Here is an 18,009-nt window from a genome sequence, read left to right on the forward strand (position 1 = left end):
CCCCTTTCCTAGGAACATGTCACAAAGGAGGAACTCCTGGATTCTCTGTACTGTGAATTCATAAACCGTGTCAGTGAGGTGGGAGTGGATGTCAACCGTGCCATTGCTCACCCTTACACCCAGACACTTATCCAGTATGTGTGTGGCTTGGGGCCCCGTAAAGGGTCTCACCTGCTTAAGGTAAGAACGGCTGGATCTTTCTAGTCTCTGGTGGTGGAAATTCTTTTCCTGCTGGCTTGGCTTCTGAAGAGAATTATTGGTGTTGCTGTAGATGCACATGCTCTGCCTACTTCCGCCATCTAGTTTTGGGTCCGGAAGGTTGCAAGTTGTTTTTGTTCAAAAAGTCTTTAGAGTCACGAGGTAGAGTGACTCCTCTTGCTGGCAATGTGCACAGTCCTTGATTCCATCTTCAGATTGTTTCTGGCCGCTATCTGGTTGCGTTTTCTCTGAACTCGGGTTTTCGACTGTATGGCGTCTCTTCCGTTCGGGAAAACCTCTCTAACCCCATTGATATTTTTACCAATCAAGTTTTTTTCTTGATACTTTTGTGTTCCAGAATCGAAGAAATCTTTGGTTTATCTAACTCTACTGACTGAGGACCTCAGGGCGAGGCCTTTTGGATGGCCGTTTTGTCCATCATACACCTAGGAGAATAAAAGCCTGATGGAATGAACGTCTTTCAGTTTCTGTTTGAAGTGTCACTCCTAATTCCCTTGGACAGATCAACATCGGATCTGTAACCTCTGCTTGTCGCTGGAACACAGGGAAGAAGACTGTGATGCCTGGCAGTCGTTCCTGTTGAAGTAGACTCTGCGAGACAAATAGCTTGTCGCCGAGAAATGCAGAGGCAGGAAATTGAGGAGACGCCCGACATCTTCGGTGTCCAAGACACCATGTCTGACACAAAGCAGAAGCTGGACATCCAGGAGGCTTCCGCTGCCAAAGAGGAGGTGTTTTTCAACAAAGACTTGGAGGCCGGAATCAGTCTCGGAATGCAGGAAAGTCCTCCAGGTCAACAAAAAGTGAGTAAACAACCCCCAGCTCCACTCAAAAAAACTCACCAGTTCAGAAGCAAAGGTGACCGAGCTTACCACTGCCTTCTGGCCCTGGCAGGCATCGAAATACTTTTTCTGATGCCCCAGCCCTCAGACTTTGCACCAAAACCTAAAAGGAAGATATCTGCTTCCATCCTGAGTCAAACACCATCAGCTTTGGCTCCAAAACCTTCTACATCCCACTCAGCACCCACTGTTTCAGCGTCAAAAAGCGTGCCTTCCCTCGACTCCCGACAATTTTGGTGCCAAAAATTAAAAGCACTTAGACACCAAAAAAAACTTGATCCCAAATCACTCTGACTCGAAAACACCACCACAGCCGATTCTTCAAAAGCTGAAGCAACAGCTCCAAGTTAAGCAGTTGCAGCTTCATATCCAGCTGCATAGAGAGTTCTGGTCAAAACTGCTGTTTCCACTTCCTCCAAGCATCGGCTTACTTTTGAGGCAGCCTTAGAAGCGCCAAGGCCTCCACTTAAACAAAGGATAATGGACAAGGATTTGGAAGATGCTCCGCCACCTCTGCCTAATTTTTTTTCACCAGTCACCCCACCACTGCCACAAACTCCTTTTCCACAGCACTCTCAGGGTGATCCTTTGGATATTTCCCCACAAGGCTCACCTCATTCCTTCCATGATACTCAAGACACGGGATGACACAGAACACTTTCAAGGTGACATAGACCCTTGGTCGCAGTATGACGTAGACACCTACACTGATACAGATGTAGAGGCTTACCTAGCTAGACCTTCACCACCTGATGACACCACTTATTTTCAAGAGTTAGTGGGGAGGGCAGCTACATATCATCAGGTACCCCTCCGTAAGGATCCTGTAGAGGATTATTTTCCATTTGAGATGGTAACTGCCTCACACAAGTCCATGCAATACCTCCCCATGCTCAAGAGAATGTTAAGGCATGCGGACGATATGTTTCAGGACCAAGCTAGCTCCTGTATTATTTCCCCTAAGAGTGGAGAAAAAATACAAGGCTTCTCCCTCAGACCCTATCAGATTCCAGCAGACTCTCTAGTTGTGTCATTAGCTAGAAAGAGAGCTAATTCCAAAGCTGCCAAGGTGCTCCACCTCCTGGTATGGAGAGTAAGCTCATTGATGGCTCAGGCAAGCGTGTGGCTGCTGAAGCGGCAAATCACTGGCGTATAGCTAATATGCAAGGACTCCTGGCAAGATATGATTGTGCCCACTGGGCTCAAATGGAGCAGTCACTCCAATACCTCCCTGAGGAGTAGAGGAAAAAAGGAGAAGAAATTGTAAGCGAGGGATAATCAATTTCCAACAGTTCCATACACTGTGCTATGGACTCTGGTATCAGTACCAGTGTCCTTTTGCACCTGCATGTGTGGCTACGTATTTCTGGATTCAATCAGGGGGTACAACAAACAATATTGAATGTACCATTCGATAAAGAACATATTTTCAGTCCACAAGTAGATCAGGCATTGGAAAAGATGAAAAAAGACAATGAGGTGGCAAAATCCATGGGAGCGCTCTAACTCCCTGCTTCTTGTGTTATTTTTTGCAGGCCATAATGCAAGTCAGCCTCTAAATCTTCAGGTGATATATCTTCATCATACAGTAAACGTCAGCCACACGCATCCTCACACAGGGGCTTTTACATGGGCTCATATAGAGGAAACGACGACAGAGGTAGAGGTAAAACATCCTACTCTGTCTTCTGCCACCGTTTCTAAACAGTGATTCACTCCAGATTCCCTCTGACTACCAAACACCTGTAGGAGGGTGCCTTCAGTTCTTTCTCCAGAATTGGCAACAAATTACAACAGATCAATGGGTGTTGGATATTATCCAACATAGTTGCTGTCTGGAGCTCATTTTCACACCTCTAAACATCCCACCTCGCAGTCACAAACTTTCAAAGGATCACATCACTCTATTCAAACAGGACATACAGTCCTTGCTAGCAAAAGGGGCTTTAGAACCAGTTTGTATTCAACATCAAGGAACCGGTGTGCACTCCCTTTATTTTCTCATACCGAAGAAAGATGGCTATCTTAGACCTTTAAATCATTACATCATAACAGAAAATTTTCACACTCCAAGATGTGCTTCCCTTACTACAACATGGAGACTTTCTATCAGCACTAGATCAAAAGATGCTAATTTCCACATTATTATACAGTGTAAGGGAATGCCTCCTTGGCATGGTTATCCCCTGACTTTTTGCCTTTGCTGATGCCAAGTTATGATTTGAAAGTGTGCTGAGGCCTGCCTACCAGGCCCCAGCACCAGTGTTCTTTCCCTAACCTGTACCTTTGTGTCCACAATTGGCACACCCTGGCATCCAGGTAAGTCCCTTGTAACTGGTACCCCTGGTACCAAGGGCCCTGATGCCAGGGAAGGTCTATAAGGGCTGCAGCATGTTTTATGCCACCCTGGGGACCCTTCACTCAGCACATGAAGCACCTCCACCCAGTACAGGCTTTGTTACTAGCCACAGAGTGACAAAGACACTCTCCCCATTTGGCCAGCAACATGTCTGGTGTGTGGCAGGCTGCTAAAGCTAGTCAGCCCACACTGGAAGTCGGATATGGTTTCAGGGGGCATCTCTGGGGTGTATTTTACATTAAAATGTACACTGGCATCAGTGTGCATTTATTGTGCTGAGAAGTTTGATGCCAAACTTCACAGTTTTCAGTGTAGCCATTATGGTGCTGTGGAGTTCGTGGATGACAGACTCCCAGACCATTTACTCTTATGGCTACCCTGCACTTACAATGTCTAAGGTTTTGCTAAGACACTGTAGGGGCATAGTGCTCATGCACATATGCCCTCACCTGTGGTATAGTGCACCCTGCCTTAGGGCTGTAAGGCCTGCTAGAGGGGTGACTTATCTATGCCATGGGCAGTGTGAGGTTGGCATGGCACCCTGAGGGGAGTGCCATGTCGCCTTAGTCAGCATAAAAAGTTCACCCACAGCAGCACAGGGGTGGCCGGGTGCAGAGTGCAAACAGGCATAGGGTTTGCAATGGAGTTCAGTGGGAGACCCAGGGGTCTCTTCAGTGAAGCAGGCAAGGGGGGGGGGGCTCCTCGGGGTAGCCACTACCTGGGCAAGGGAGAGGGCCACCTGGGGGTCGCTTCTGCAATGGAGGTCGGATCCTTCAGGTCCTGGGGGCTGCGGGTGCAGTGTCTTTACCAGGCGTCGGGTTCTTTGAAGCAGGCAGTCGCGGTCGGGGGGGGGCCTCTGGATTCCCTCTGCAGGAGTCGCTGGGGGGGCTCTACTCTGGCTACTCACAGGGTCGTAGTCGCCGGGGAGTCCTCCCTGTAGTGTTGTTTCTCCGCAGGTCGAGCCAGGGGCGTCGGGTGCAGAGTGCAAAGTCTCACGCTTCCGGCGGGAAACGTGGAGTCCTTTTAAAGTTGTTTATTTGTTGCAAAGTTGTTTCTTCTTTGGAGCAGAGCCGCTGTCCTCTGGAGTTCTTGGTCCTTTTAGATGCAGGGTAGTCCTCTGAGGCTTCAGAGGTCGCTGGACCCTGGGGAACGCGTCGCTGTTGCAGTTTTACTTGAAGTGGGTAGACAGGCCGGTAGGGCTGGGGCCAAAGCAGTTGGTGTCTCCGTCTTCTCTGCAGGGTTTTCAGGTCAGCAGTCCTTCTTTACATCTTCAGGTTGCAGGAATCTGAGTTCCTAGGTTCTGGGGAGCCCTTAAATACTAAATTTAAGGGCGTTTTTAGGTCTGGGGGGGGTGGAGGGGGGGTTAGTAGCCAATGGCTACTAGCCCTGAGGGGTGGGTACACCCTCTTTGTGCCTCCTCCCGAGGGGAGGGGGGCACATTCCTATCCCTATTGGGGGAATCCTCCATCTGCAAGATGGAGGATTTCTAAAAGTCAGAGTCACCTCAGCTCAGGACCCCTTAGGGGCTGTCCTGACTGGCCAGTGACTCCTTGTTTTTCTCATTATCTCCTCCGGCCTTGCTGCCAGAAGTGGGGCCGTGGCCAGAGGGGGCGGACAATTCCACTGACTGGAATGCCCTGGGGTGCTGTAACAAAAGGGGTGAGCCTTTGAGGCTCACCGCCAGGTGTTACAGTTCCTGCAGGGGGAGGTGAGAAGCACCTCCACCCAGTACAGGCTTTATTACTAGCCACAGAGTGACAAAGGCACTCTCCCCATGTGGCCAGCAACATGTCTGGTGTGTGGCAGGCTGGTAAAACTAGTCAGCCCACACTGGAAGTCAGGTATGTTTTCAGGGGGCATCTCTAAGATGCCCTCTGGGTGTATTTCACAATAAAATGTACACTGGCATCAGTGTGCATTAATTGTGCTGAGAAGTTTGATACCAAACTTCCCAGTTTTCAGTGTAGCCATTATGGTGCTGTGGAGTTCGCGTTTGACAGACTACCAGACCATATACTCTTATGGGTACCCTGCACTTACAATTTCCAAGGTTTTGCTTAGACACTGGAGGGGCATAGTGCTCATGCACCTATGCCCTCACCTATGGTATAGTGCACCCTGCCTTAGGGCTGTAAGGCCTGCTAGAGGGGTGACTTATCTATGCCATGGGCAGTGAGGTTGGCATGGCACCCTGAGGGGAGTGCCATGTCGACTTAGTCATTTTATCCCCCCCAGCACACACAAGCTGGCAAGCAGTGTGCTTGTGCTGAGTGAGTGGTCCCCAGGGTGGCATAAGAAATGCAGCAGCCCTTAGGGACCTTCCCTGGCATCGGGCCCTTGGTACCAGGGGTACCAGTTACAAGGGACTTACCTGGATGCCAGGGTGTGGCAATTGTGGAAACAAAGATACAGGTTAGGGAAAGAACACTGGTGCTGGGGCCTGGTTAGCAGGCCTCAGCACACTTTCAAATCATAACTTGGCATCAGCAAAGGCAAAAAGTCAGGGGGTAACCATGCCAAGGAGGCATTTCCTTACACAGACCATACCCAGAGGAGGTTGCATATACAAAAGGACACGAGGAGAATCCGAACTCTTCCTCCAATAAAGATGAAGCACAAGCTTGCATTCCAAGAAAATGAAATGCAGCCAAAAGCGAAAGTGGCTAAAGAAGACACCACCACGGGTCTCGCCACAGCAATCGCCATCACATTCGCCACATCTGTCCCCGGTAGCAACACCCCCCATGATGCAGTCACCAACACACACGCGGATAACCCAAGATGACCCGGATGCATGGGATTTGTATGATGCACCGGTCTCAGACAATAGTCCTGATTGCTACTCGGCAAGGCCGTCACCACCTGAGGACAGCACTGCATACATGCAGGTGGTTTCAAGGGCAGCTACATTCCATAATGTAGCATTGCATGCAGAGCCCATAAGAGGACGACTTTTTGTTCAACCCCCTGTCATCTACTCACAGCCAATACCAAAGCTTGCCAATGCTGCCAGGCATGTTAAAACACTCCAAACAAGTGTTTCAGGACCCAGTAAAAGGCAGAGCCATCACGCCTAGGGTGGAGAAGAAGTATAAACCTCTCCTACTGACCTTGTATATATCACACAACAATTAACTCCTGATTCGGTGGTAGTCGGAGCATCCCGGAAAAGGGCAAACTCCCAAACCTCAGACGCACCACCGCCCGACAAGGGAAGTCGGAAATTCGATGCAGCAGGCAAGAGGGTGGCAGCACAGGCAGCCAATCAATGGCGAATTGCCAATTCTCAAGCTCTACTGGCTCGATACGACAGGGCACATTGGGATGGAATGCAACATCTCATTCAACACCTTCCCAAAGAGTTCCAGAAACGTGCCCAACAGGTTGTTGAGAATGGACAAGTTACAAGTCCGGAGTGTTACAAGTTGTTTTTCTTTGAAGAAGTCTTTTTGAGTCACGGGACCGAGTGACTCCTCCCTTTCAGCTCCATTGCACATGGGCGTCGACTCAATCTTAGATTGTTTTCTTTCCGCCATCAGGTTCGGACGTGTTCCTCTTCGCTCCGTATTTCGAATCTGGAAAGTTAACAATACCGTCTAATTTTCAATACTTTAGCTATCACTTGGTAACGGTTTAGGGTTAGTGTATCGGCACCGACATCAAGACCGCTTCGGCAGCCCTTCGTGGCTTCCACTCTTCACCGAGGCCTGGTCGGCCCGAACACACCCGTCGTCCCAGACTAAAGGACCGGACCTCCTTGCGTTTCTGTCCTAAGTGTCACGCAAAGTATCCTTATACAGACCAGCACCGGATCTGTAATCTGTGTTTGTCACCTGAACACAAAGAGGATACTTGTGAAGCTTGCCGAGCGTTTCGATCAAAAAAGACCTTGAGAGATCGACGCGCAAGAAGACTGCAAATGGCGTTGAAACCGAAAGAACAGCTCGACGTCAAGGAGGAGGAAAGAATCTCCATACAAGAGACGGACTCGGACGAATCCGACAGTGAACGACCCTCGACGGTGTAACATACCGTGAGTAAACCTGCCCGTCCCAAACTCAGGGTCACACTAAAAAACTTAAGGCCATGGGGACGCCACCGCCAGCAGGCCATGGCTCAACCCACCGAAAGGAAGGTGACCAAACATCGGCACCGAAAAAGGCCAGAGAGCTGCCGAAGACTTCCGACTCCGGTCGAGATTCCGGCACCGAAAAATGTCGACACAGAGTGATCGAATCAAACAAACCCCGTAAAAGCTCCTTGGAACCGAAAAAGACTATCACGTCAGAAACTTCGGTACCGAAAAAAGCTCATACACAGAGGAGCAAGGGCTTTCCAGGCAACTTAAGGAAAGACACAGATTTGAGCAAGAGTTGGATATAGAGGAACCTGACCAAAGACAACTGAGGTTACATATCCAAAAGGAAACTGGCAAGATTCAGACCTTACCTCCACTCAAATCTAAAAGAAAACTTGCATTTCAAGAAACAGAAATGCAACCAAAGGCCAAAGTGGTTAGAGACAAGTCACCAACACCACAGGTCTCACCACAACCATCCCCACTGCACTCACCACAATTGTCGCCAGTGGGAACACCAATAATGCAGTCACCCACACATACTGGGATGACCCAAGATGATGCTGATGCATGGGACTTATATGATCAACCAATATTGGATAACAGCCCAGAGCATTATCCAACCAAGCCGTCACCACCAGAAGACAGTACTGCATATACGCAGGTACTAGCCAGGGCAGCTACGTTCCACAACGTAGCGATGCACACTGAGCCAGTGGAGGATGACTTCCTTTTTAACACTCTGGCATCCACCCACGCATCCTATCAAAGCCTGCCAATGCTACCGGGCATGCTCAAGCACGTGCAACAGGTCTTCCAAGAGCCTGTAAAGGGAAGAGCTATCACGCCTAGGGTCGAAAAGAAGTACAAACCACCTCCAACAGACCCAGTGTTTATAACGCAGCAGCTCACACTGAAGTTAGTGGTTGTAGGGGCAGCAAGGAAAAGAGCAAACTCTCAATCGTCAGGGGATGCTCCACCACCTGACAAAGTCGGAAATTCAACGCAGCAGACAAGCGAGTGGCATCACAAGCAGCCAATCAATGGCGAATTGCGAATTCGCAAGCACTATTTGCACGCTACGACAGGGCACACTGGGACGAGATGCAAGACATCATACAGCACTTGCCCAAGGAACACCAAAAATGTGCCCAGCAAGTAGTTGAAGAGGGATAGGCCATATCGAACAATCAGATAAGGTCCGCACTAGACACGGCAGATACAGCAGCACGGACTGTCAACACAGCTGTAACCATTTGCAGGCATGCATGGCTGCAGAGTTCTGGATTCAAACCAGAAATTCAACAAGCGGTGTTAATTATGCCATTTAACCAACAACAGTTGTTTGGGCCGGAAGTCGATACTGCTATCGAAAAAATGAAAAAAGACACGGACACGGCCAAAGCCATGGGCGCGCTCTATTCCCCACAATTCAGAGACACTTTTAGGAAGCCACAATTTAGAGAAGGGTTTTGGCAACAAACATCTGAACCTTCCACCTCCCAAACAAAACCCACCTATCAATCACAATATCAGAGGGGGGGGGGGGGTTTGTGGTTCCTATAGAGGACAATTCCCAAGAGGAAGGGGAAAATTCCAGCCCGCCAAACCAAGCCCTAGCAAGCAGTGACTTCAATGTCACAACACCCCAACACTTGTCACCAGTGGGGGGGAGGCTAACCAAATACTGCCACAATTGGACACACATTACCAGAGATACATGGGTCCTATCAATTATCCAACATGGTTATTGCATAGAATTCAAAACATTCCCTCCAGATGTGCCACCAAAAACGCACAGACTGTCTCAACAACACTTAGATCTATTACATATAGAGGTCCAAGCACTGTTACAAAAACAAGCAATAGAGCTCGTACCCAATCAACAAAAAGGAACAGGCGTTTACTCACTATATTTCCTCATTCCAAAAAAGGACAAAACGTTAAGGCCTATTCTAGATCTCAGAACACTGAATCTCTTCATCAAATCAGATCATTTCCACATGGTAACACTTCAAGACGTAGTTCCCTTACTAAAAGAGGGGGAATGCATGACAACACTGGATCTCAAGGAATGCGTATTTCCACATACCCATCCATACTTCTCACAGAAAATACCTAAGGTTTGTAATTCAAGGCAAACATTACCAATTCAAAGTGCTACCGTTCGGGATAGCAACAGCCCCCAGAGTATTCACAAAATGCCTAGCAGTAATAGCAGCGCACATAAGGAGACAGCACATTCACGTATTCCCATATTTGGACGACTTGCTAATAAAAGCCAACACTCAACAACAATGTCAATTTCACACGCAATACGTCATAGAAACTCTACACAAACTAGGGTTGTAGGAAGTTGGCTCTGTATGTGCTATTTCAAAGTAAGGAATAGCATGCACAGAGTCCAAGGGTTCCCCTTAGAGGTAAGATAGTGGCAAAAAGAGATAATACCAATGCTCTATTTTGTGGTAGTGTGGTCGAGCAGTAGGCTTATCAAAGGAGTAGTGTTAAGCATTTGTTGTACATACACACAGGCAATAAATGAGGAACACACACTCAGAGACAATTCCAGCCAATAGGTTTTGTTATAGAAAAATATATTTTCTTGGTTTATTTTAAGAACCACAGGTTCAAATTTTACATGTAATATCTCATTTGAAAGGTATTGCAGGTAAGTACTTTAGGAACTTTGAATCATTTCATTAGCATGTATACTTTTTACATAAAACACAAATAACTGTTTTAAAAGTGGACACTTGGTGCAATTTTCACAGTTCCTGGGGGAGGTAAAGTATTGTTAGTTTTAACAGGTAAGTAAGTCACTTACAGGTTTCAGTTTTTGGTCCAAGGTAGCCCACCGTTGGGGGTTCAGAGCAACCCCAAAGTTATCACACCAGCAGCCCAGGGCCGGTCAGGTGCAAAGGTCAAAGAGGTGCCCAAAACACATAGGCTTCAATGGAGAGAAGGGGGGTGCCCCGGTTCCAGTCTGCCAGCAGGTAAGTACCCGCGTCTTCGGAGGGCAGACCAGGGGGGTTTTGTAGGGCACCGGGGGGGACACAAGTCCACACAGAAAGTACACCCTCAGCAGCGCGGGGGCGGCCGGGTGCAGTGTGCAAACACGCGTCGGGTTTCCAATAGTTTCCTATGGGAGACCAAGGGGTCTCTTCAGCGATGCAGGCAGGGGGGGGCTCCTCGGGGTAGCCACCACCTGGGCAAGGGAGAGGGCCTCCTGGGGGTCACTCCTGCACAGAAGTTCCGATCCTTCAGGTGCTGGGGGCTGCGGGTGCAGGGTCTTTTCCAGCCGTCGGGAAATGGAGTTTAGACAGTCGCGGTCAGGGGGAGCCTGGGGATTCCCTCTGCAGGCGTCGCTGTGGGGGCTCAGGGGGGACAACTTTGGTTACTCAGTCGTAGAGTCGCCGGAGGGTCCTCCCTGAAGCGTTGTTTCTCCACCAGTTGAGTCGGGGTCGCGGGGTGCAGTGTTGCAAGTCTCACGCTTCTTGCGGGGAGTTGCAGGGGTCTTTAAATCTGCTACTTGAAACAAAGTTGCAGTTCTTTTGGAGCAGTGCCGCTGTCCTCGGGAGTTTCTAGTCTTTCTTGAAGCAGGGCAGTCGTCAGAGGATTCGGAGGTTGCTGGTCCCTTGGAAAGCGTTGCTGGAGCAGGTTTCTTTGGAAGGCAGGAGACAGGCCGGTAGGACTGGGGCCAAAGCAGTTGGTGTCTTCTGTTCTTACTCTGCAGGGGTTTTTCAGCTCAGCAGTCTTCTTCTTCAGGTAAGTTGCAGGAATCTAAATTCTTAGGTTCAGGGAAGCCCTTAAATACTAAATTTAAGGGCGTGTTTAGGTCTGGGGGTTAGTAGCCAATGGCTACTAGCCCTGAGGGTGGGTACACCCTCTTTGTGCCTCCTCCCAAGGTGAGGGGGTCACATTCCTATCCCTATTGGGGGAATCCTCCTTCTACAAGATGGAGGATTTCTAAAAGTCAGTGTCACCTCAGCTCAGGACACCTTAGGGGCTGTCCTGACTGGCCAGTGACTCCTCCTTGTTTTTCTCATTATCTCCCCTGGACTTGCCGCCAAAAGTGGGGGCTGGGTCCAGGGGGCGGGCATCTCCACTAGCTGGAGTGCCCTGGGGCATTGTAACACGAAGCCTGAGCCTTTGAGGCTCACTGCTAGGTGTTACAGTTCCTGCAGGGGGGAGGTGTGAAGCACCTCCACCCAGAGCAGGCTTTTGTTTCTGTCCCCAGAGAGCACAAAGGGCCTCACCACATGGGGTCAGAAACTCGTCTCTAAGCGGCAGGCTGGCAGAGACCAGTCAGTCCTGCACTGAACAATTGGGTAAAATACAGGGGGCATCTCTAAGATGCCCTCTGTGTGCATTTTTTAATAAATCCAACACTGGCATCAGTGTGGGTTTATTATTCTGAGAAGTTTGATACTAAACTTCCCAGTTTTCAGTGTAGCCATTATGGAGCTGTGGAGTTCGTTTTTGACAGACTCCCAGCCCATATACTCTTATGGCTACCCTGCACTTACAATGTCTAAGGTTTTGCTTAGACACTGTAGGGGCATAGTGCTCATGCACATATGCCCTCACCTGTGGTATAGTGCACCCTGCCTTAGGGCTGTAAGGCCTGCTAGAGGGGTGACTTACCTATGCCACAGGCAGTGTGAGGTTGGCATGGCACCCTGAGGGGAGTGCCATGTCGACTTAGTCATTTTCTCCCCACCAGCACACACAAGCTGGCAAGCAGTGTGTCTGTGCTGAGTGAGGGGTCCCTAGGGTGGCATAAGACATGCTGCAGCCCTTAGAGACCTTCCCTGGCATCAGGGCCCTTGGTACCAGGGGTACCAGTTACAAGGGACTTACCTAGGTGCCAGGGTTGTGCCAATTGTGGAAACAATGGTACTTTTTAGGTGAAAGAACACTGGTGCTGGGGCCTGGTTAGCAGGGTCCCAGCACACTTCTCAGTCAAGTCAGCATCAGTATCAAGCAAAAAGTGGGGGGTAACTGCAACAGGAAGCCATTTCTTTACAAGGGTTCTCTATAAATTACCTAAAATCACATCTGCAACCATCCCAAATACAACAATACTTGGGAGCAACACAACACACAAAGAGCAATTGCCACTCCAAGTCCACAAAGAGTCCAGTCGTTCCAAAATGTAAGATCAAGCATACAACCAAACCAGCACTACACGGTAATGTTTGTAATGAAACTACTAGGCATGATGTCCTCATGCATAGCCATTGTCCCAAACGCAAGACTACATATACGGCCCTTACAACAGTGCCTAGCAAAAGAATGGACGCAAGCACAGGTTCAACTACAAGATCTAGTGTTGATAGACTGCCAAACACACTCTTTGCTTCAATGGTGGAACCCTATAAATTTAAACAAAGGACGGCCATTCCAAGACCCAGTGCCTCACACTATTATCACAACAGATGCTTCCATGGTTGGGTGGGGAGCACACCTCAACAATCACAACATACAAGGTCAATGGGACAATCAACAAAAACTACTTCACATAAATCACTTGGAACTGCTAGCGGTATTTCTAGCATTAAAAGCGTTTCAAGCACTAATAGCCCACAAACACATTCTTGTCAAGACAGACAATATGACAACAATGTATTATCTCAGCAAACGGGGGGACACATTCGTCACAACTGTGTCTCTTAGCACAAAGGATTTGGCATTGGGCAATTCACAACAACGATCGCCGAATAGCACAGTACATACCAGGCATTCAGAATCAGTTAGCCGACAATCTCAGTCGAGATCAACGGCAAACTCACGAATGGGAAATACATCCCCAGATCCTACAGGATCACTTCCACCGCTGGGGAACACCAAACATAGACCTATTTGCAACAAAAGAAAAAGCAAAATGCCAAAACTTCGCGTCCAGGTACCCACACCCTCAGTCCAAGGGCAATGCTCTATGGATGAGTTGGTCAGGGATATTTGCTTACGCTTTTCCCCCTCTCCCGCTCATTCCTTATCTGGTCAACAAACTGAGTCAAAACAAACTCAAACTAATACTCATAGCACCAACCTGGGCTCGCCAACCGTGGTACACAACACTGTTGGACTTATGAGTAGTACCCCACATCAAACTACCAAACAGACCAGATCTGTTAACACAACACAAACAACAAATCAGACACCCAAATCCAGCATCGCTCAATCTAGCAATCTGGCTCCTGAAGTCTTAAAATTCGGACATTTAAACCTTTCACAAGAGTGTGTGGAGGTCATTAAACAAGCGAGAAAACCTACAACAAGACATTGTTACGCAAACAAATGGAAAAGATTTGTTTGCTACTGTCACACCAATCAAATTATGCCACTAAATGCCTCCACACAAGATATTGTATGTTATTTATTACACTTACAAAAGTCTACTCTAGCTTTCTCTTCCATTAAAATCCATCTCACTGCAATATCTGCCTATCTGCAGATTACACATACAACATAGTGTAAGGAAATGCCTCCTTGGCATGGTTGCCCCCTGACTTTTTGCCTTTGCTGATGCTATGTTTACAATTGAAAGTGTGCTGAGGCCTGCTAACCAGGCCCCAGCACCAGTGTTCTTTCCCTAACCTGTACTTTTGTATCCACAATTGGCAGACCCTGGCATCCAGATAAGTCCCTTGTAACTGGTACTTCTAGTACCAAGGGCCCTGATGCCAAGGAAGGTCTCTAAGGGCTGCAGCATGTCTTATGCCACCCTGGAGACCTCTCACTCAGCACAGACACCCTGCTTGCCAGCTTGTGTGTGCTAGTGAGGACAAAACGAGTAAGTCGACATGGCACTCCCCTCAGGGTGCCATGCCAGCCTCTCACTGCCTATGCAGTATAGGTAAGACACCCCTCTAGCAGGCCTTACAGCCCTAAGGCAGGGTGCACTATACCATAGGTGAGGGTACCAGTGCATGAGCATGGTACCCCTACAGTGTCTAAACAAAACCTTAGACATTGTAAGTGCAGGGTAGCCATAAGAGTATATGGTCTGGGAGTTTGTCAAACACGAACTCCACAGCACCATAATGGCTACACTGAAAACTGGGAAGTTTGGTATCAAACTTCTCAGCACAATAAATGCACACTGATGCCAGTGTACATTTTATTGTAAAATACACCCCAGAGGGCACCTTAGAGGTGCCCCCTGAAACTTAACCGACTATCTGTGTAGGCTGACTAGTTTTAGCAGCCTGCCACAAACCGAGACATGTTGCTGGCCCCATGGGGAGAGTGCCTTTGTCACTCTGAGGCCAGTAACAAAGCCTGCACTGGGTGGAGATGCTAACACCTCCCCCAGGCAGGAATTGTCACACCTGGCGGTGAGCCTCAAAGGCTCACCTCCTTTGTGCCAACCCAGCAGGACACTCCAGCTAGTGGAGTTGCCCGCCCCCTCCGGCCAGGCCCCACTTTTGGCGGCAAGGCCGGAGAAAATAATGAGAAAAACAAGGAGGAGTCACTGGCCAGTCAGGACAGCCCCTAAGGTGTCCTGAGCTGAGGTGACTCTGACTTTTAGAAATCCTCCATCTTGCAGATGGAGGATTCCCCCAATAGGGTTAGGATTGTGACCCCCTCCCCTTGGGAGGAGGCACAAAGAGGGTGTACACACCCTCAGGGCTAGTAGCCATTGGCTACTAACCCCCCAGACCTAAACACGCCCTTAAATTTAGTATTTAAGGGCTACCCTGAACCCTAGAAAATTAGATTCCTGCAACTACAAGAAGAAGGACTGCCTAGCTGAAAACCCCTGCAGCGGAAGACCAGAAGACGACAACTGCCTTGGCTCCAGAAACTCACCGGCCTGTCTCCTGCCTTCCAAAGATCCTGCCCCAGCGACGCCTTCCAAAGGGACCAGCGACCTCGACATCCTCTGAGGACTGCCCCTGCTTCAAAAAGACAAGAAACTCCCGAGGACAGCGGACCTGCTCCAAGAAAAGCTGCAACTTTGTTTCCAGCAACTTTAAAGATCCCTGCAAGCTCCCCGCAAGAAGCGTGAGACTTGCAACACTGCACCCGGCGACCCCGACTCGGCTGGTGGAGATCCAACACCTCAGGAGGGACCCCAGGACTACTCTGATACTGTGAGTACCAAAACCTGTCCCCCCTGAGCCCCCACAGCGCCGCCTGCAGAGGGAATCCCGAGGCTTCCCCTGACCGCGACTCTTTGAATCCAAAGTCCCGACGCCTGGGAGAGACCCTGCACCCGCAGCCCCCAGGACCTGAAGGACCGGACTTTCACTGGAGAAGTGACCCCCAGGAGTCCCTCTCCCTTGCCCAAGTGGAGGTTTCCCCGAGGAACCCCCCCCTTGCCTGCCTGCAGCGCTGAAGAGATCCCGAGATCTCTCATAGACTAACATTGCGAACCCGACGCTTGGTTCTACACTGCACCCGGCCGCCCCCGCGCCGCTGAGGGTGAAATTTCTGTGTGGACTTGTGTCCCCCCCGGTGCCCTCCAAAACCCCCCTGGTCTGTCCTCCGAAGACGCGGGTACTTACCTGCAAGCAGACCGGAACCGGGGCACCCCCTTCTCTCCATTCTAGCCTATGCGTTTTGGGCACCACTTTGAACTCTGCACCTGACCGGCCCTGAGCTGCTGGTGTGGTGACTTTGGGGTTGCTCTGAACCCCCAACGGTGGGCTACCTTGGACCAAGAACTGAACCCTGTAAGTGTCTTACTTACCTGGTAAAACTAACAAAAACTTACCTCCCCCAGGAACTGTGAAAATTGCACTAAGTGTCCACTTTTAAAACAGCTATGTGTCAATAACTTGTAAAGTATACATGCAATTTTTATGATTTGAAGTTCCTAAAGTACTTACCTGCAATACCTTTCGAATGAGATATTACATGTAGAATTCGAACCTGTGGTTCTTAAAATAAACTAAGAAAAGATATTTTTCTATACAAAAACCTATTGGCTGGATTTGTCTCTGAGTGTGTGTACCTCATTTATTGTCTATGTGTATGTACAACAAATGCTTAACACTACTCCTTGGATAAGCCTACTGCTCGACCACACTACCACAAAATAGAGCATTAGTATTATCTCTTTTTGCCACTATCTTACCTCTAAGGGGAACCCTTGGACTCTGTGCATGCTATTCCTTACTTTGAAATAGCACATACAGAGCCAACTTCCTACACATAGCTTTTTAGAATCCCAGTTATTAAAGCATTTATGGAAGGACTAAAAAGAATCATACCCCCAAAGACACCACCAGCACCTTCGTGGAACCTTAATATTGTATTAACACGACTCATGGGCCCACCATTCGAACCCATGCATTCATGTCAAATCCAATTTCTGACTTGGAAAGTAGCCTTTCTAATAGCCTTCACATCACTTAGTGTGTGAGAAATACAAGCATTTACTATTCAAGAACCCTTTATACAAATACATAAAGTGGTTCTCCATACAAATCCAAAATTCGTACTAAAGGTCATATCACCATTCCATCTAAACCAAACTGTGGAACTCCCAGTCTTCTTTCCACAACCAGATTCAGTAGCTGAAAGAGCCTTGCATACATTAGACATAACAAGAGCACTAATGTATTACATTGACAGAACAAAACAATTTCGTAAAACAAAACAATTGTTTGTAGCTTTCCAAAAACCTCAAGCAGGTAACCCTATATCCAAACAAGGCATTGCCAGATGGATAGTTAAATGCATCCAAACCTGTTACCTTAAGGCAAAAAGAGAATTACCCATTACTCCAAGGGCACACTCCACTAGAAAGAAAGGAGCCACAATGGCTTTTCTTGGTAATATACCAATGACAGAGATTTGTAAGGCAGCCACCTGGTCTACACCTCATACATTTACTAAGCATTACTGGGTAGATGTGTTAGCAACGCAACAAGCCACAGTAGGACAGGCTGTATTAAGAAAAAAATTTCAGACAACTTCAACTCCTACAGGCTAACCACCGCTTTTGGGGAGATAACTGCTTTGTAGTCTATGCACAGCATGTATATCTGCAGCTACACATGCCATCAAATGGAAAATGTCACTTACCCAGTGTACATCTGTTTGTGGCATGAGACGCTGCAGATTCACATGCACCCTCCCCGGGAGCCTGCAGCTGTTTTTAGTTGCTTGAAAATATGTAAATAAATATTATTTTAATACACACTGTGTACATACATTACTAGTCCATTGCATGGGCACCTCTAGTATACTCACAACTCCTACCTCACCCTTTGCGGGGAAAACAGTCTAAGATGGAGTCGACGCCCATGCGCAATGGAGCCTAAAAGGGAGGAGTCACTCGGTCCCGTGACTCGAAAAGACTTCTTCGAAGAAAAACAACTTGTAACACTCCGAGTCGAACACTAGATGGCAGGAACTGTGCACAGCATGTGAATCTGCAGCGTCTCATGCCACGAACAGATGTACACTGGGTAAGTGACATTTTCTTTATATATGTTTGGCATGTGTAGCTGCAGATACACATGCTGTGCACAGTCCGCCATCTGGTGTTGGGC

The 18,009-nt window shown here is 48.5% G+C and overlaps 1 protein-coding gene across 3 annotated transcripts in view; it reads left to right on the forward strand.

Annotated features, from left to right (window-relative positions):
- Positions 1-18,009, forward strand: part of SUPT6H (SPT6 homolog, histone chaperone and transcription elongation factor) — an 893,672-nt gene that overhangs the window by 558,648 nt on the left and 317,015 nt on the right. For all 3 annotated transcript variants that reach the window (XM_069226188.1, XM_069226189.1, XM_069226190.1), the window contains exon 23: positions 13-180. In XM_069226188.1, the coding sequence (XP_069082289.1) occupies positions 13-180 (168 nt within the window). The remainder of the gene's footprint in view (positions 1-12; positions 181-18,009) is intronic.

The sequence above is a fragment of the Pleurodeles waltl genome, chromosome 3_1, assembly GCF_031143425.1.
Source record: "Pleurodeles waltl isolate 20211129_DDA chromosome 3_1, aPleWal1.hap1.20221129, whole genome shotgun sequence".
Taxonomy (NCBI): Eukaryota; Metazoa; Chordata; class Amphibia; order Caudata; family Salamandridae; genus Pleurodeles; species Pleurodeles waltl.